This window comes from Schistocerca nitens, chromosome 6 (genome assembly GCF_023898315.1).
Source record: "Schistocerca nitens isolate TAMUIC-IGC-003100 chromosome 6, iqSchNite1.1, whole genome shotgun sequence".
Classification (NCBI taxonomy): domain Eukaryota; kingdom Metazoa; phylum Arthropoda; class Insecta; order Orthoptera; family Acrididae; genus Schistocerca; species Schistocerca nitens.
The window spans coordinates 553488010-553509010 of record NC_064619.1 but is presented as its reverse complement, the minus strand read 5'-3'; the positions used below and the strand labels follow the sequence as shown (position 1 = coordinate 553509010).

General features: G+C 43.4%; 2 protein-coding genes across 2 annotated transcripts in view; both read right to left on the bottom strand.

The window, feature by feature from the left end:
• The window catches only part of LOC126262899 (trypsin alpha-like), a 268739-nt gene that overhangs the window by 88542 nt on the left and 159196 nt on the right, over window positions 1–21001 (bottom strand). The gene's annotated exons all lie outside the window — the stretch shown is intronic.
• LOC126262898 (eukaryotic translation initiation factor 4E-binding protein Mextli-like) lies at window positions 13319–15472 on the bottom strand. The gene has a single exon (XM_049959793.1). It carries the CDS (start codon window positions 15330–15332, stop codon window positions 13920–13922), a length of 1413 nt encoding a protein of 470 aa, XP_049815750.1. The 5' UTR covers window positions 15333–15472; the 3' UTR covers window positions 13319–13919.

Here is a 21001-nt window from a genome sequence, read left to right as displayed (position 1 = left end):
TACCACTAGAAGGAGGGTCCTGCTCAGGCAGCATTTTCGTAATCTATCTTTTTATAACTCAATTTATCTTTTTATAACCCTGCAGTTTTATATAATTTTCTTCAATGTATGTAGTCCTTTGATCAGACTTTGTATTTGACTTGCAGGTCTGAAGATGACCACAGGCGTGGTCGAAACCGGTTACCAGAATAAATAAATTTGTGATCAAGACTGATTTTAATAGTAACAATTGTTTTGTTTTTATTTGACAGTTAAGCAATTGTTTTAGTTGCATAAGGCGCTTTCCGTCGTTACCTGCTCACCTGAAACCTAGACCAACTCAGTTCATAGATAAGCAATCTATGCAATACTGTGTTGCGCACTGAACTAGTGTGGTGGAAATTTGGTTTCTCTGCATTCGTATACTAACAGTTCTATAAGATAGTGCATTTACAGACGTCTCTTGATGTTCTTCGAAGTATGTTACAAACATAGCTAAAAGAAAGATTCAGTTGGGACTATGAGCGATACAAGTTCACCTTAGTAACTTAAATGCGTTGTAAAAATGTTGTAGATTCTGTATGCACAGTCTATCTTAGTAATATTAACCATCTTAAGAAAAGCCGTCCTAAGAATACTAGCGCCCTATCTATCGATGACAAGTAGTGTATGACTAAGATTATCCGTGACAAATACTTATACTCAGTCAACAAAAGTAGCCCTTGTTACACGTGCGCGCGTGCACAATGAGCAGGGCTGTGGAACATCGTCCATAGTGCAAGCGAGATTTTGATATCCACAACTTTTTGAGCTCCAATTCGTTTAATAACAACCTAGTTGGGGTTCCTTAACCTCTTACAAATACTCAGAATACGACTGCAACTAAAGAGGCAATGTGGCTGACAGTTCACCGCAGCTAGCCGAATGGTCATGGAATGCTAGTAGGCTAGTAGCTGGACACTAGTTGCGGGGCTTTCCCGAGGTCGTGCACACTTGGGTAAAGTGGGGAGACAACTCAATAATCTGCAGAAAGTGGCCATCCTCAGACGGTCACTATTTTGCTATATATACACTCCTGGAAATGGAAAAAAGAACACATTGACACCGGTGTGTCAGACCCACCATACTTGCTCCGGACACTGCGAGAGGGCTGTACAAGCAATGATCACACGCACGGCACAGCGGACACACCAGGAACCGCGGTGTTGGCCGTCGAAGGCCGCTAGCTGCGCAGCATTTGTGCACAGCCGCCGTCAGTGTCAGCCAGTTTGCCGTGGCATACGGAGCTCCATCGCAGTCTTTAACACTGGTAGCATGCCGCGACAGCGTGGACGTGAACCGTATGTGCAGTTGACGGACTTTGAGCGAGGGCGTATAGTGGGCATGCGGGAGGCCGGGTGGACGTACCGCCGAATTGCTCAACACGTGGGGCGTGAGGTCTCCACAGTACATCGATGTTGTCGCCAGTGGTCGGCGGAAGGTGCACGTGCCCGTCGACCTGGGACCGGACCGCAGCGACGCACGGATGCACGCCAAGACCGTAGGATCCTACGCAGTGCCGTAGGGGACCGCACCGCCACTTCCCAGCAAATTAGGGACACTGTTGCTCCTGGGGTATCGGCGAGGACCATTCGCAACCGTCTCCATGAAGCTGGGCTACGGTCCCGCACACCGTTAGGCCGTCTTCCGCTCACGCCCCAACATCGTGCAGCCCGCCTCCAGTGGTGTCGCGACAGGCGTGAATGGAGGGACGAATGGAGACGTGTCGTCTTCAGCGATGAGAGTCGCTTCTGCCTTGGTGCCAATGATGGTCGTATGCGTGTTTGGCGCCGTGCAGGTGAGCGCCACAATCAGGACTGCATACGACCGAGGCACACAGGGCCAACACCCGGCATCATGGTGTGGGGAGCGATCTCCTACACTGGCCGTACACCACTGGTGATCGTCGAGGGGACACTGAATAGTGCACGGTACATCCAAACCGTCATCGAACCCATCGTTCTACCATTCCTAGACCGGCAAGGGAACTTGCTGTTCCAACAGGACAATGCACGTCCGCATGTATCCCGTGCCACCCAACGTGCTCTAGAAGGTGTAAGTCAACTACCCTGGCCAGCAAGATCTCCGGATCTGTCCCCCATTGAGCATGTTTGGGACTGGATGAAGCGTCGTCTCACGCGGTCTGCACGTCCAGCACGAACGCTGGCCCAACTGAGGCGCCAGGTGGAAATGGCATGGCAAGCCGTTTCACAGGACTACATACAGCATCTCTACGATCGTCTCCATGGGAGACTAGCAGCCTGCATTGCTGCGAAAGGTGGATATACACTGTACTAGTGCCGACATTGTGCATGCTCTGTTGCCTGTGTCTATGTGCCTGTGGTTCTGTCAGTGTGATCATGTGATGTATCTGACCCCAGGAATGTGTCAATAAAGTTTCCCCTTCCTGGGACAATGAATTCACGGTGTTCTTATTTCAATTTACAGGAGTGTATATATTTAGTAAGTCGTTAGTATTGTAGAACTTACAGCTTCGCCGGGTACTGTTGCATTTAGTTGCTGTTAATTAGCTGTGTACAGTCAAATATAAACATCTGCTCACAGCTATAATCAGTCAACCTTCTACTGTCTGCTATAACCATTACATATAATTAGCTACTTTTATTACCTTTCTTACACAGCATGTTTATTCATCTGTTTATGAATAGATACAGGCTGTTAGGTACCTACATTTATAAGTAGTAAAGCATTTTCAGTTCTAAGTTGTTAGTTACATACGTCACCAGGTAGTCAACCGTTTAGTATTGCAGATACCAATACATGTACAATGTACGGTGGTTTTAAGTTTTTGCTGCAGGTGGTTAGGATGTATAAACAATGGCCAATGGACATTCTGTTCTTAAAGTTACAGAGGGAGTGGCGACTCAGTAGTTTTGAGATGGAAGCACGGAAGTAAATCGGGCAGATCTCCAGGTTGCCAAAGCACTCCAAAACTTATTCTTCTGTATTTTCACTGTTTCCGATTTACTACTGTTGTTCCGTTAACAATGTTAACGAAAAAGACGCAGAGACTATCCTTCGGCTACGTGTACTATAATGATTTAGACAGTGACCTGCAAGTTAATACACAGCTGGGGCCTTCCCCCATCTTGTTAATTAGTTTATAAAATATGAAAGTGCTTTACTGCACGTAACACATAAAGGTTCAGTAGGAAAACGTTCACCAAAACACTTCATAGACTATTGGGATTACAGTTCCACACAGCTGGCCATTTAATCCAATCTCTGACATTATCTAGTAGACTGTGTCTATTTCTAAGGACTGAGATCGCAGAAACGGGACACAAGCACATTTCAGTCACATACAAAATAAATACATGTAAGTGAGACATATACACAGATAAAATATCAGTAAGTATTACTTAGCAAGAGGTGGTGTAACAATAAATAACACTGGGTTACCGTTTACTATTGAAGATGGATGTGTGAGTATGCAGTGAAACCTAATTATACGAGAACACCTTTCACCGAACTACTATATCCGATGTGTATTGGCTCATCATTAATTGCAATTTAGATCTGTTAGATACTTAATGTCCTGCGTGGGAAACATATAAAGCAGTGCAATCAACAAACAAGTAAACGATTCTTGGTACGAATAAGGATATTGTCAGCACTGGAGAATGAATGTTGACTCGGCTTGAGAAGATGGAGCTGTAAACAGTTTCAAGTCGCTGTTAACTGATTACAAATGTCTACCGTTTCACAATCTCTGTCATTAATAAAGTGAGTGCACGACATCACTAGAAAAAACTGTTTAATATTGACCCTAGTATCTTCAAAATATCCTTAGTTAAATTATAACTGTTAGGTCAACACAGTTATTCATATTACGTCTACGTGAAGATCTGACATTAACAGGAGAAATGTAATTTTAATTGGAGGTGCTACTGAAGGAGAAATATTAGAGGGTAAATTGAAAACTGACCTGAACCTATGTAAAACACTTTAGCAATATCTTTCCGTATGGGTTTTCCGGAGCCGCGGGCCTGCTACGGTCGCAGGTTCGAATCCTGCCTCGGGCATGGGTGTGTGTGATGTCCTTAGGTTAGTTAGGTTTAAGTAGTTCTAAGTTCTAGGGGACTTATGACCTAAGATGTTGAGTCCCATAGTGCTCAGAGCCATTTGAACCATTTTTTCCGTATGGGTTTATTTGTGTTGATTCTCCACCGCAATGACATGTCGATTGACAGTGAAATGTGTGACTGCAGAGTCGTGCGATCGGCAGCTTCCTACCGTGGAGGTAAAAAAAAGAAGGGAATGGCGCTACAGACTTATGCTGTAAGTTGTTTTGCAGCCAGAGTGGCCGGGGTGTGCTTCCATTTTAAATGGTCCAAAGCATTAGCAGACTGTAGTTTAAGATCGCGTGGTGTTCATTATTTCTGTCGTTTGTAGGCAACAACTGTATTAAACACTTAGTTATAGTGCTTGCATGAATAACATAGTGCCAGGAAGACAATTTCGAACGTTCTTCAGTTCTGGCGTGCATGTTTGCTCTAGTAATAAGACACATTTGGCATCCTTAACAAGACTTGTTCTTACAATTTTTAAATTTTTTTTTAAGGCTTTCGTGTCTGCTTGTTGAAAAACTTCTCAGGTTCTTCGGTAGACGTTTGTTTGACGATTTTTATGATGTATCGCTAGCACGAGTACCTAGACATGTCAAAGTTTCACCCTCCATTGCTTATGGTGGACTGAAGTCGAGCTCGCGGCGGACGGGGCGTGAGTCGTGCTTGGGTAGCTCAGTTGGTAGAGCACTTGCCCGCGAAAGGCAAAGGTCCCGAGTTCGAGTTCGGAACTTATTCCCTTTATCACATTGGTAGTATTACCTAATGTGGGAACCTGTATAAAAAATATCTTTTTTTCCACGGTAAATTACTGTATTGGTCATACACCTAATATTGCATTACAAGTAAGATTTCTGAGTGATAAGACGTGTAAACTACAGTGAAACTAGTGGACTGAGAATCTAATAAGACAAGAACTCTCATCGGCATGGACGTACACCTCTATGCAGTTATGTTTTTTGACATTGCAATAAACGCTCACTTCGTTGACACACACAAGATACGATGCATGCCTTCCATCTTCCCTCATTGCACACATTTATGAGCTAGTAAAGAACACACAGGTAAATTTTTTGCACAAGCGAAAATAAAAAAAATTGCACTTGCGAGCTGAAAATGTAACGAGCCGGAAGCAGTACCGCTGAGCAAACAAGCGTTGGTTTCGGTGTTCCATCTTTATTTGCTATCGAAACAAGGACAATAAAAACGGAATTACATGGATTACGAAAGCATGCTTTTCACGTCGCACCCTTCTCTTCTTGGCTATTCGATGTATGTCAGCAAAAAACAGACTGGGGCTAGTGGAGAATTTGGCCGTGACAGAGGATGCGTTATGTTAGACCGACCACGTAGTAATATTCGCCGACACGGAAAATCCTGCTACAGAGAAAAACTATCACACCCCACTTGTTCAGGGAAGAAATGGAAATACACAAACATGGCAACAGCTTCAACAACAAACACGAAAGTCTTAAGGCGAACGGACAATGGATTCTCGTGCTGCTTAGAACGATCATTGCACGGGAAAGCCGTCAGACGTTGACTCGCGAGGTAACTATAGTCTACCTGTTGGTCACTGGAAAAAAAGTCGTGTGTCTGCAGACCATCTCCTACCTGTAGACAATGCAACGATGTATAAGTGCCGCCTGTAACGCTTTGGGTTGCTCGCTGTCTTATTTGAATGTTTGTTTGAGTGGGTGTTGTGTCTTGTACAAACACGCTTAGAGACACATGTTTTCCATTTCGAACACTTCGTCCAATGGTGGACTCATCACAATAGGTCGAGAACCCCATTTTGTTGTATAGGCATGATGAGTTAATACATACCCTGTAACATAGACATCATCCATTTCCTACCAAACGTCAATGTGACCTTTCATGCTTCATCTCCTCTCAACGATCATTTTCTTCAGTTTGTCCTCATTTTGTAAAGGCGACTTGTGTATATCTTAAACACAATATATGCTGTCTTCGTGGTATATAAGATCCCTCTCCCGAGGTATCATTTGGATACGACTTGACCATTGGTAATAATGACCTCTCTTGCTGCACTTAGTGTTGTCTATGTGTTAATTTTGTTGCCGTAGAACGTACTTAGCCATAACTTACTAACAATTTAATTGTTTGGCTCTACCTTATTACTAACTGTTTTTTAATTTTATTTATTTTATCTGTTACTGTACTAATTTAGTATTACTTCCATAAGTTACAAACAAGGTCAGTGATTTACCTTTTGCTGTTATTAATTCCATTCTTGTTTCTCATTTACGCTATCATTTCCTGTACTAGCGATTTTTTAGCGATTAGTGCCCTACCACTGTCATCTGCCCAACACTAAAGAACGGAGGTTCAACGAGATGCGTCATCTGTATAGGAATTATCTTACTATGAAGTACTTCTAAGATCCTCTGCTTGTTGTTGATGAAGCCATTAACATCTTACTTGTGGAGGTATTTGGATTCCAAGAAGCAGAGTTTATAAAGGGTGAATCATCTACATATAGCAAGGCAAACGCTATCAACAAGCTAGGAATTTATCAGAGATGTTCACTGCTTTTCTGTGGACTTGCAAGAAGCGAACCATAGTGGGAACAGGCAAGCAGTATGGCAATAAATTGGAAAAGCGCAATAACCCATAAAAAAACTAACACAAGCACGTATACCAGACACAAAACTAACGGTGAATATGAATGGAATGATGTCAGAGAAATTCAAATTGCCTGGTTCTGGAAAGCAAAAATGAGAATTTTGTACCCCACCTGGAAGGCGGCGCGTCGTTCTGGTACTGTAAACTGAAGGGTAGGCTGAATGTAGGGAGCGAGTAGGAGCAGGAAAACGTTAAATGCTTCGGTATGGCGTTTAAATTTAAATCACCTCTACTATAGGCAGAGTATGAATACATAACTTTGCACTGAGGAGCACATAGGAGAGAAGCCAGATGTCTCAAAGCTCACAAAAGTTACACAGGCAAAATCTGTAGTGGCTCGCTCACTATGAAATAGAAACAACGTTGCTTGGTCGTCTACTTAGAATCAAATGGGTAGAATCTGGAGCGGCGCTAGTAGAGCTACACAGCGCCGGCTAGAGGGCGCAGAGAAAGGTGGCAAGCCTGGAATACAGATGCCTACAAGGATCAACACTCTGCTGTATGTGGATGATCCATTTTAATTGCCCAGAATCAGGACGATCTGGATCAGAAAGCAAGAGTGTTAATGGAAGAGGCAATGAGAGCAGGCTTGAAAATGAATATAGATAATAACAAATACCTCGCAGTGGGCAGATAGATATGACAGACCTTCAAATGTGGATGGCAGAATGTTTGATGGGGTAAAAGAGTTAATATGCCTTAGGACAGTACTCAGGGAATGAAATAACACAGAACATGAAATAATGGAAAGAATACAGGCAGGAAACAGCTCAAGATTTGCGCTCGGAAAGGTGTTGAAGTCCCGACTTCTATCTAGATACATCGAGATTAGCATCTACAGGGCGTTAATACAACCTGTCGTTTAAAATGGTTCAAATGGCTCTGAGCACTATGGGACTTCTGAGGTCATCAGCCCCCTAGAACTACTTAAACCTAACTAACCTAAGGACATCACACACACCCATGCCCGAGGCAGGATTGAAACCTGCGGCCGTAGCGGTCGTGCGGTTGCAGGCTGTAGCGCCTAGAACCGCTCGGCCACCCTGGCCGGCCAACCTGTCGTCCTGTACCGAGCAGAGACCAGGGTTTTGACGCAACAGATAGAAAACTAGATGTAAAACTCCCGACTTATGGGAATGCTGTTATTAGACAGGTGGTCGGGCTAGTGAGGGATGGCGACCACTAGAGAAAAAATGAAAAACGGCGAACTGCAGTAATTGTACAGGTTGATGGGCACTGTGGGTGAGATTAGAGAGAGGAAACTGAGGTGGTACTACCACATAGTGCGTCGAGGTGACCAGATGACAAGGCAGATGGCGGAAGATGACATCAGAGGCAACACAATGAGGGGAAGACGACAGCTGCGATAGACTGGCGGGACCAGAGAGGATACACAGGGTGCCCCATTCATTTGACCACCTTAAATAACTGTTTGTCCAGATTCAAATTACAAAGTGTTTCGAGTAAATGTCTTTTGACAGTAGGAGGAACATCAATCTGCATGATTGCCTTCGTTGTAGCTTTATTTTCTACAAAGATGTGAACAGCATTATTACTTTTTCAAACAGCACCCTGCATTTTTTATTCGGTAATTCATTTCCTCTTCTAGAGAACAATTCAAAAATGTGTCACAATGTACCATTCACGGAAACACAACGTTATTAATTACGTAATACAACATCTACGTTGACGCTACCAGCACTTAGTGCAGGGTCTCGGGGTAATGGAATACATCCACCTGCTAACGTTGACAGATGACAAATGTAATCGTAAGTAGAATGCACACCATTCATTTCCTCATACACCGTTAGTTGAAGAGTTGTGTGGGTAGAATGTACACCAACGAAGAGAAGGTAGAAACGCTGCTCATCTATGGGGAATGCAAGTTGGAAGAACAGTAATTGCAATATTATCTTCTTATGTACGGGTACATTAAGTACAGTAGTTTAGTCCTTTTAAATACTGTTATGTAGAGTAGGCGCACGGCATTAAATCTTCGCCAAAACGTTCTTCTTCAATTTTCTATTTACCGATAAATGTTCCTTCTCAAACAAAGGACAGGTAAAGGAACTTGCATTATTGGTCGAGCGACAACACACGGCGGCTTAGACAGGTGGCGTCAATGGACAGTTAACGTATGGTGTGGGCCCTTATTAAATGAATTTTACTTTAAACGGCGCAGCGTATGCCAACTTCCTCAGACGAAGTCTTCCTCCTCTTCTGGATGAAGTGCCGCTCCACTAAGAACCAGAATGCTTATGTGGTATCAACACGATGGATGTCCAGCACATAACGCCTTGCGTGCACATCGTGTTCTGAACCGAAGGCATCCGGCCAGACGGATTGGTTTAGGAGCAACAGTTACTCGGCCTGCTAGGTCTCCTGATTTAAATCCTTTGGACTTTTTTTATTTGGGGATGCATTAAAGACATTGTCTGTCGCGATATTCCAACAACTCCAGAGGACATGCAGGAACGTATCGTGCTTGCTTGTAATTCTCTTCAGCAGACAACACTGAGAGCAGTAAATAATTCTTTCATTCAACGAGTGCGCCCGTGTATCGGTGTCCAGGGTCACGACTTTGAGCACCTTTGAATGTTCTACTCCTGGGCAATGGTATAGGAGAGCCAAAGTCAGTTTTGTGTTATGCTTTTACTTGGTTTTCATTTGTTTTCTGACAACTCCAGTAAGTGGTCGAATTTGTGATCCAGGAGTCAAAGTTAATGTTGTGTTATGTAATTAATAACATTATGTTTCAGTGAATGTTACACTGCGATAAATTTTTGAATAGTTCTTTAGGAGAGGAAATGAATTACCGAAAATAAATACAGGATGCCATTTAAAAAGGTCATACCGCTGTTCATACCTTTGTAAAAAACAAAGCTACAACGAAGGAAATGTCCCCCTCACGGCTAAAGAACATTTGATTGAAACATTTTGTAATTTGCTTCTGGGCAAACATTTATTTAGGGTGGTCAAAATAAATGGGACACCCTGTAATATGTGTGTGTGTGTGCGTGTGTGTGTGTGTGTGTCTGTGTGTGTGTGTGTGTGTGTGTCTGTGTGTGTGTGTGGACCGAAGAAGAAGGAGGAGATTGTTTTGCTAAGCCAAAAACCGACTGCGGTTTTGTGTGTCCTTCCTGGTAAGTCTGTAATATGTAATGGGTGTTACCCATCATAAGCTCCATTAATGGTACACCCTGTTACTCTTTTTATCCTGCGATTTATACTGTTGCTTGGCGGTTATTATAACTCTGGTTAGTGGGATTATTTTTCCTGACACCACTCCGCTATCTCACGAGTGTTGTAAATCCGACAGTCCTTGGCCACAATACCTCCCTACTGTCGGAGACCTGGCTCAAAAGAAGCATTCTCATTGGTTCCGTAAATATAGAGGGATATATCTTTCTAAGACTAATAGACGTAACAGACGGGGGGATGAATCAGAGTCATAAGGATACTCTGATGTATTGCTAACATCACTGCTTACGTCTAACAATAATTACCAACCTTACTGCCTACGTCTAACAATAAAGAACATAAGAAAGTGGATTACATATTAATAGGGATAAAATCCGTTGACTGAAAGAGACTAATTTACGTCTTCTGCAAACATCCTAAAGTAAGCAGTAGGCCTGTTTCGAAACTGTCCTGTTAAGTCTCGAATCAACATACAGGCAAATATCTACAGCTAGTGACGTTTAAATAAATGCTCTGCACAACGCTCCCTCCAGTGAGCATTTCAATCGTTTCGTCGTCAAATGTGACGCTACTTCAGCTCGCACCTACCGAAAACACGGCTACTAGTTACACTCTCATAGATATACGAGTACATGTAACGAAATCCCCTAACATAGTAATCTGCACTGAAGTGTTCTTTTCCTTTTTTTTTTAACTATGGCCGGCCGGTGTGGCCGTGCGGCTCTAGGCGCTTCAGTTTGGATCCGAGTGACCGCTACCGTCGCAGGTTCGAATCCTGCCTCGGGCATGGGTGTCTGTGATGTCCTTAGGTTAGTTAGGTTTAAGTAGTTCTAAGTTCTAGGGGATTGATAACCTCAGACGTTGAGTCCCATAGTGCTCAGAGCCATTTGAACCATTTTTAACTATGTGCTTTCCTAGGGAAGTAGTCTTAATTGGTGATGGGGGACGGAATAATGGGTAATACATTCTCTGAACTCAGAAACGAAGAGGAAAATAACAGACGCTTAGCAAATTTTTATCTCAGAGGCTCCTCTTCGTATTTTTTATACCACAGCATTGAGTGATTTGGTACACTACTGGTCATTAAAATTGCTACACCAAGAGGAAATGCAGATGATAAACGGGTATTCATTAGACAAATATATTGTACTAGAACTGACATGTCATTACATTTTCAAGCAATTTGGGTGTATAGATCCTGAGAAATCAGTACCCAGAACAACCACCTCTGGCCGTAATAACGGCCTTGATACGCCAGGGCATTGAGTCAGACAGAGCTTGGATGGCGTATACAGGTACAGCTGCCCATGCAGCTTCAACGCGATACCACAGTTCATCAGGAGTGGTGACGCGTATTGTGACGAGTCATTTGCTCGACCATCATTGACTACACATTTTCAATTGGTGAGAGATCTGGAGAATGTGTTGGCCAGGGCAGCAGTGGAACATTTTCTGTATCCAGGAGGGAATGCGGTCGTGCATTATCCTGCTGAAATGTAAGGGATGTAAGGGATCGAATAAAGGGAAGAGCCACGGGTCTCAACACATCTGAAATGTAACGTCCACTGTTCAAAGTGCCGTCAATGTGAACAAGAGGTGACCGAGACGTGTAACCAATAGCACCCCATACCATCACACTGGGTGATACGCCAGTATAGCGATTACGAATCACGCTTCCAATGTGCATTCACCGCGATGTCGCCAAACACGGATGCGACCAACGAGATGCTGTAAACAGAACCGGGATTCATCCGAAAAGTGACGTTATGCCATTCGTGCACCCAGGTTCGTCTTGAGTACACCATCGCAGGCGCTCCTGTCTGTGATGCAGCGTCAAGGGTAACTGCAGCCATATTCTCCGAGCTGATAGTCCATGCTGATGCAAACGTCGCCGAATTGTTCGTGCAGATGGCTGTTGTCTCGCAAACGTCCCCATCTGTTGACTCAGGGATCGAGACGTGGCTGCACGAACCGTTACAGCCATGCGGATAAGATGCCTGTCTTCTCGACTGCTAGTGATACGAGGCCGTTGGGATCCAGCACAGCGTTCCGTATTACCCTCGTAAACCCGCCGATTCCATATTCTGCTAACAGTCATCGGATCTCGACCAACGCGAGCAGCAATTGCGCGATACGATAAACCGCAATCGCGATAGGCTACGATCCGACCATTATGTCGGAAACGCGATGGTACGCATTTCTCCTCCTTACAAGACGCATCACAACAACGTTTCATGAGGCGACGGCGGTCAATTGCTGTTTGTGTATGAGAAATCGATTGGAGACGTTCCTCATGTCAGCACGTTGTAGGTGTCGCCACCGGCGCCAACCTTGTGTGAATGCTCTGAAAAGCTAATCATTTGCAAATCACAGCATCTTCTTCCTGTCGGTTAAATTTCGCGTCTGTAGCACGTCATCTTCGTGGTGTAGCAATTTTAATGGCCAGTAGTATAGATGGACCTGTTAGACGGTGGGTGAACGATGAGCTTGTTTCTGTTCTTACGGAAAATTCTACATAGTTTACCGAAGAGTAATCGGTACCAGTATCCCAGGGAATCATTAGTTTCATTTAAAGAAATAAATCACGAGAGAACGCGACTGGTATTCGTTGGTTTGTCGCCTAACAATTCGTAAACAACGCCACTGGTATTCGTTCGATTGTCGCCTACCAATTCGTAACCATCATTTTCTGCTTTTAGCCTGATAAAGCTCTAAAAACGCTAATTATGTTAGGTACGTGAAAAGGATGCAGAGAATAACTTACTTACCTTACGCAACCGCAGGAGTAAGAAAGATGCATCTTAGCAGATGCGACTTTTTTTTTTCAATGTGAAGTTGTCATACATTTATTGTCCTACATGATACAAACTAGATGTTATAAAAAAATCAGCAAAAGTAATTTAACTGTCAATTTTTCTTGTATTTTATGTACAATATTAGAAAGACTGCATTCAAAAAATCTTCACAAGTTACCCAATTGCTTGCAATAAAATAAATTCACTAATATTGTCATTTAAACACATAACTAAAATTTAAGTGCAAGGAAGTGTATTTTATAAACAACTCCAGTAACGTGATCTCTTTATTTAAAAATCCTCTGTAGGACTAGCAATCTTGCTCCTCACCCCTTCCAAATGTAGGTTAGACTTCCATTCCATATTTTCAATGTAATAAAGAATATAAAATGTTCTTTGGCTACCTATACAGGTACAAACAACAAAACTGAAATGCACGTATTAATCTCTAGAAAAATCTTGAGATTCACATTTCACAATATGAAAGACAATGCTAAGAAATTTAACAGCAGATAAATCTGTAAAATGAATAATATATTACATAAATAAAAAATAAATAAATAACAGTAAAGTGACTTATTCCCCCTTGCCCTGTCCTTATGAGATGGTACCCAAGAAGAGCAATTATTAATTCTGAATTGTCAATTCAGTTCAGCCATGAACAGCAGTGCAGCTACATTACGATCAGAATGAGAGGTGTGAATAATATTTATTCTCCTAATTTTGTCTCGGATTCATGAATTTTACAAGCAAAACAAAGAAAAGCACTGTAAAAATAAAAAGTACAGAATATGTAAAACATATTCAGTCATCATCTGTCACTCAACATCTGCTGGATCCACTTCCGTAGAGCTTATGACTGCAGTGACTACTTCCACTTCTTGCCACTTCTTTGAATATGCCACAGGATCAAACATATCAGCATTCTCACTTAACATGCAGCAACAGCATGCGAGAAACTGATCTTGTATTCCTTCACTTGCTTTGTTACTATTACTGGATATTCTCTGCAGATCCTTTCCCAATCATCTGGCAAGTTCTTTACACACTTTGATAATGAAAAACGCAGAAGCTGTTCACGTGTATACAGGTAGGAAGGCTCTTTCTGAGAACGAATAACACTCGAGTTGTTAGTTACTAGAGATGCAGGTGATGCTATATCTGTATCATCTCAATCCTCAGTGAGATCTATAATGATAATGTCATCAGAGGTACTGACTCTTGAAAATGGCTTGTTTGTATTGGATGAAAAAGTTTTACCACTTTTAAGTCCTACGTCTGCTAGTCGGCTGGGCAGCTCTGTTTCTTTAGCACAAGTTTCCATTATCCGGTGCCTGAGCACATTCATTTGAGCAGAAGTGTCTCCTTTCACTGATACAAATGCATTATTTGAGGAGTCCAGTTTCATAGCTGCACTGGAAGCAGGAGCTATGTATGTTTCCTCACTCTCACTTGTTGCACCACTATCAATCCCATCCACTCTACTGCTTCCTACTGGAGTTGCATCAACTATGTCTCCATGTAGACCACTTGCTTCTGTTTCAGAACCTTCATCACATTCTTTTGAAACCTGTGGCCGTTCTTGTTCTCCATAAAAGAATTCGTCCAAAATAAGTTTAGCAGTCAGCACTAGATCCATATTTGCACCAGTTATCTTGATTGTATGATCATCAACAGTCACCGTGTACTTATATTCCAAAGTCGCATCACTGGTGGAGAAGCTATGTAAAAGTTTACTTTGTCCTCCACCAAGAGTGGAAAGTCTATTGCTTTCATCTGATGCACTACTATTTAAGCTGCTACTTGAATCACCAACCCTTTCTTTTTCATGCTCGAGACGTACTGGTGAGGCATTGCGTCTTATTGTGTCCTCTATTAAATGCTTTGCGTAATTTATTTTTTCTTCATTGGGACCAGTTATCTGCACCAGCCTCTCCTTTGCACCAGGATTAACTTTTCCCGAATCCGAGTTCCTTATAACTACCTCATCTTTGCAATAATTCTTTCCTGGTATTTTTGTTGGTTTAGCAAATTTCCCCGAGGCTTTTATAACTTCCCCTGGGTTCACCAATGACGGTTGAGGTGTAGTTGGGGTAATGACTGCTTGGGCTAACGCTGTTGGAGAAAGAGAGAGTCCTGTTGCATCAGGTACTGGCAGCACTTCTTCAACAGCACTCAGTTTAGGACGATAATAATTATTCAGATCGTCACTGGACACCCAGTTTCTTGCTCTTAATTCTATTATTTCTAACAGGTGAATTCTAGACACATAGTCAACTTTCTCATCTTTACAGCCATTCCTGAAAGCTACAAAACATCTATCCAACTGATCTTTGTAAACGCCTTCCAGTGTCTGACCATATTGCTTTAAGTTAGCGCATAGATTAACGACATTTAACTGCAATAGGTGGTCACAGTTTCCATTTGTTAACTGAGAACATACAGACTCTGCAAGAGTCATTATATCCTCCACTGATGATATTTTTCCATCTACAGTGGAGTATCTGTTCTCGCTAGCTATTTTCAATGGTCGAGGTTTTTCGAGCTTTTTCACTGTTTTCGCTGATCGTGCAACAGCTGCCATTTTCAATTATATAAACGTCGTAGTACACACTATATATGTACACCAGCCACAGATAATCCTTTAGTTGAAAACAAAGCTCCAAGGATGGTCGTGTGAATAGCCTAATGCGCACGTATAACTTTACCACTATGTGGCCAAATGCCCCATGCGTCACTCATATTGCATTCTCTCAGTCTCTCGATTCCAACTCATCTCTTCCCATGATGCTAATGACGTTAATTACGTAACTGATACACAGATTGTACAGAAACCTGATATATATGTGCGTGTGTGCGCTCGCACGCGTGCGCGCGCGCGCGCGCGCGTGTGTGTGTGTGTGTATGAGTGTGTGAGAGAGAGATAGAGAGAGAGAGAAAGAGACAGAGAGAGAGAGGGAGGGAGAGAGAGAGAGTGTGACAGTCACCAATGACGTCGCCTGTAGCCTGTTAGACTAGCTGTATTCGGCATCAGTGTTTCAGCCACCTGGACTACGTGAAACTTAAGTCTGTTTTGTCGTATCCAATGTAGAGGACTTCCGTCATCATGCCTCTGTCCACTTCCGTTATGCAGATTTATAGGCAGTGGTGGACTGTTTGTATTCGATTCCCTCTGACCTACATGACACCGGTTACCACTGTAATAAAGACACGGGTTCTCATACTTTTAATGGCAGTGACTCTTAGGGTTCCAGTTCTGACTGAAACGATACCTTGAATGCTATGCATTCTTCTTTATTTTTTTTTTGCGTAGTCATCAGTCTTCTGACTGGTTCGATGCGGCCCGTCACGAATTTTTCTCCTGTGCTGAGCTCTTCATCTTAGAGTAGATTTACAACCCACATCCTCAATTATTCGCTCTATGTACTCCGATATTTGTTTTCCTCTACAGTTTTTGCCCTCTCAAGCACCCTCTAGTACCGAGGAAATCATTCCCTGGTGTCTTAAAGATCTTCTATCATCCCGTCACTTCTGCTTGTTTTCCTCATATTTCTTTCCTCCCCGGTTCTGGCCAAGCCTCCTGATTCCTTACGTTATCAGTTCTGATGTAAGGATACATTATTATTATTATTTAAGCATCAGATTGAGAAGAGGAAGTAACATATTTGCTTTCCCGCTTAGAACGTGCCGCGTACCGTTGTGGAAAAGTGAGGGTTTGTGCGAGCGATGCGCGATTAGAGACGTTTGCTAAGAAATTCCCGGACGTCACTCGCACTGAAAATATACCTAAGGGCCTGTTTAAAACTGAGTTTGACTAATATTACAAGCGGGGGAATGTAAGTAGTATGTTAACGTCGGCCTCGAGTGTTCTGTCCGCACAATGACACGCCGGACACGGTTGGCTCTGTGAAAAAACTTGGCACATAGGAAGTAAATGATTAAGCAAACACAGATTTAGAGCATTTGACATTATAATTACGAACTTGGACGTACATATAACATGTTAATAATTGCGTCAATAACAATGACAGAGAATGAGGGGTTAGAAAAATTTAGAAATCACATAGAAGTGTCCATTCATTAACCACTCTGTGTTTTTCACACATACTAGTCTCACACGCAACAAAATAACAGTATTTATCAAGAGATTTAAACAAATTACAAATCTTACAATGACGACACTGCAAAGGTTCGTCCGTATTATACAGGAGATCAAAAGTGAGTGATATCGTCCGGCAGTGGAGGATGGGTTGCACGCTTATTTTTTGTAACATTCAAACGCCTTCAGTGTCTGTCTTTAATATCGATGTTTTTAGATGCGCACTGAATAAGTCTATAGTCTCTTAGGCGCGTCAGTGGCGCTCAATTCGTTTCTTCTCGTATATCGCCAAAATACATCATTATAATGCGTAGTTAAATACACTCCTGGAAAAGGAAAAAAGAACACATTGACACCGGTGTGTCAGACCCACCATACTTGCTCCGGACACTGCGAGAGGGCTGTACAAGCAATGATCACACGCACGGCACAGCGGACACACCAGGAACCGCGGTGTTGGCCGTCGAATGGCGCTAGCTGCGCAGCATTTGTGCACCGCCGCCGTCGGTGTCAGCCAGTTTGCCGTGGCATACGGAGCTCCATCGCAGTCTTTAACACTGGTAGCATGCCGCGACAGCGTGGACGTGAACCGTATGTGCAGTTGACGGACATTGAGCGAGGGCGTGTAGTGGGCATGCGGGAGGCCGGGTGGACCTACCGCCGAATTGCTCAACACGTGGGGCGTGAGGTCTCCACAGTACATCGATGTTGTCGCCAGTGGTCGGCGGAAGGTGCACGTGCCCGTCGACCTGGGACAAGACCGCAGCGACGCACGGATGCACGCCAAGACCGTAGGATCCTACGCAGTGCCTTAGGGGACCGCACCGCCACTTCCCAGCAAATTAGGGACACTGTTGCTCCTGGGGTATCGGCGAGGACCATTCGCAACCATCTCCATGAAGCTGGGCTACGGTCCCGCACACCGTTAGGCCGTCTTCCGCTCACGCCCCAACATCGTGCAGCCCGCCTCCAGTGGTGTCGCGACAGGCGTGAATGGAGGGACGAATGGAGACGTGTCGTCTTCAGCGATGAGAGTCGCTTCTGCCTTGGTGCCAATGATGGTCGTATGCGTGTTTGGCGCCGTGCAGGTGAGCGCCACAATCAGGACTGCATACGACCGAGGCACACAGGGCCAACACCCGGCATCATGGTGTGGGGAGCGATCTCCTACACTGGCCGTACACCACTGGTGATCGTCGAGGGGACACTGAATAGTGCACGGTACATCCAAACCGTCATCGAACCCATCGTTCTACCATTCCTAGACCGGCAAGGGAACTTGCTGTTCCAACAGGACAATGCACGTCCGCATGTATCCCGTGCCACCCAACGTGCTCTAGAAGGTGTAAGTCAACTACCCTGGCCAGCAAGATCTCCGGATCTGTCCCCCATTGAGCATGTTTGGGACTGGATGAAGCGTCGTCTCACGCGGTCTGCACGTCCAGCACGAACGCTGGTCCAACTGAGGCGCCAGGTGGAAATGGCATGGCAAGCCGTTCCACAGGACTCCATCCAGCATCTCTACGATCGTCTCCATGGGAGAATAGCAGCCTGCATTGCTGCGAAAGGTGGATATACACTGTACTAGTGCCGACATTGTGCATGCTCTGTTGCCTGTGTCTATGTGCCTGTGGTTCTGTCAGTGTGATCATGTGATGTATCTGACCCCAGGAATGTGTCAATAAAGTTTCCGCTTCCTGGGACAATGAATTCACGGTGTTCTTATTTCAATTTCCAGGAGTGTATTATACATTGGCAAATAAATGGCTGTTGGCCTCTTTCATTACCCAAATCAGTGTTTTATGTGACGAGATGTGGCGGTGTGAAAATACAGCATCCCATCGCGTCCCGCGTGGAGAACGAGAACTCCTACTGCATTTTCGTGATCCACCCGTAATTCCAGTGATTACTGTATGGTTAAATAATGATGGCGTCCTCTTGGGTAAAATATTCCGAAGGTAAAATAGTCCCCCATTCTGATCTCCGGGCGGGGACTACCCAAGAGGACGTCGTTATCAGGAGAAAGAAAACTGGCATCCTGCGGATCGGAGCGTGGAATGTCAGATCCTTTAATCGGGCGGGTAGGTTAGAAAACTTAAAAAGGGAAATTGATAGGTTAAAGTTAGATATAGTGGGAATTAATGAAGTTCGGTGGCAGGAGGAACAAGACTTTTGGTCAGGTGAATACAAGGTTATAAATACAAAATCAAACAGGGGCAATGCAGAAGTAGCTTTAATAATGAATTTAAAAATAGGAGTGCGGGTAAGCTACGTAAAACAGCATAATGAACGCATTATTGTGGCCACGATAGACACGAAGCCCACACCTACTACAGTAGTACAAGTTTATATGCCAACTAGCTTTGCAGATGATGAAGAAATTGATGAAACGTATGAAGAGATCAAAGAAATTATTCAGGTAGTGAAGGCAGACGTAAATTTAATAGTCATGGGTGACTGGAATTCGAGAGTAGGGAAAGGGAGAGAAGGAAACATAGTAGGTGAATATGGATTGAGGGAAAGAAATGAAAGAAGAAGCCGCCTGGTGGAATTTTGCACAGAGCATAACTTAATCATAGCTAACACTTGATTCAAGAATCATAAAAGAAGGCTGTACACATGGAAGAATCCTGGAGATACTAGAAGGTATCAGATAGATTATATAATGGTAGGACAGAGATTTAAGAACCAGGTATTAAATTTTAAGACATATCGAGGGGCAGATGTGGACTCTGACCACAATCTATTGGTTATGGACTGTAGATTAAAACTGAAAAAACTGGAAAAGGTGGGAATTTAAGGAGGTGGGACCTGGATAAACTGACTAAACCAGAGGTTGTACAGAGTTTCAGGGAGAGCATAAGGGAACAATAGTCACAAATGGTGGAAAGAAATACAGTAGAAGAAGAATGGGTAGCTCTGAGGGATGAAGTAGTGAAGGCAGCAGAGGATCAAGCAGGTAAAAAGACGAGGGCTAGTAGAAATCCTTGGGTAACAGAAGAAATATAGAATTTAATTGATGAAAGGAGAAAATATAAATATGCAGTAAATGAAGCAGGCAAAAAGGAATACAAACGTCTCAAAAGTGAGATCGACAGGAAGTGCAAAATGGCTAAGGACGGATGGCTAGAGGACAAATGTAAGGATGTAGAGGCTTATCTCAATAGGTGTAAGATAGATACTGCCTACAGGAAAATTAAAGAAACCTTTGGAGAAAAGAGAACCACTTGTATGAATATCAAGAGTTCAGATGGAAACCCAGTTCTAATCAAAGAAGGAAAAGCAGGAAGGTGGAAGGAGTATATAGTGGGTCTATACTAGGGCGATGTACTTGAGGACAATATTCTGCAAATGGAAGAGGATGTAGATGAAGACGAAATGGGAGATATGATACTGTGTGAAGAGTTTAACAGAGCACTGAAAGACCTGAGTCGAAACAAGGGCCCAGGAGTAGACAACATTCCATTAGACCTACTGACGGCCTTGGGAGAGCCAGTCCTGACAAAACTCTACCATCTGGTGAGCAAGATGTGTGAGATAGGCGAAATACCCTCAGACTTGAAAAAGAATATTGTAATTCCTATCACAAAGAAAGCAGATGTTGGGATGTGAAAATTACCGAACTATCAGTTTAATAATCCACGGCTGCAAAATATTAACACGTATTCTTTACAGACGAATGGAAAAACTGGTAGAAGCTAACCTCGGGGAAGATCAGTTTGGATTCCGTAGAAATATTGGAACACGTGAGGCAATACTGACCTTACGACTTATATTAGAACAAAGATTAAGGAAAGGCAAAAATACGTTTCTAGCAGTTGTAGGCTTAGAGAAAGCTTTTGACGATGTTGACTTGAATACTCTCTTTCAAATTCTGATGGTGGCAGGGGTAAAATACAGGGAGCGAAAGGCTATTTACAATTTGTACAGAAACCAGATTGCGGTTAAATGAGTCGAGGGACATGAAAGAGAAGCAGTTGTTGGGAAGGGAGTGAGACAGGGTTGTAGCCTCTCACCGATGTTATTCAATCTGTGTATTGAGCAAGCAGTAAAGGAATCAAAAGAAAAATTCGGAGTAGGTATTAAAACCCATGGAGAAGAAATAAAAACTTTGAGGTTCGCCGATGACGTTGTAATTCTGTCAGAGACAGCAA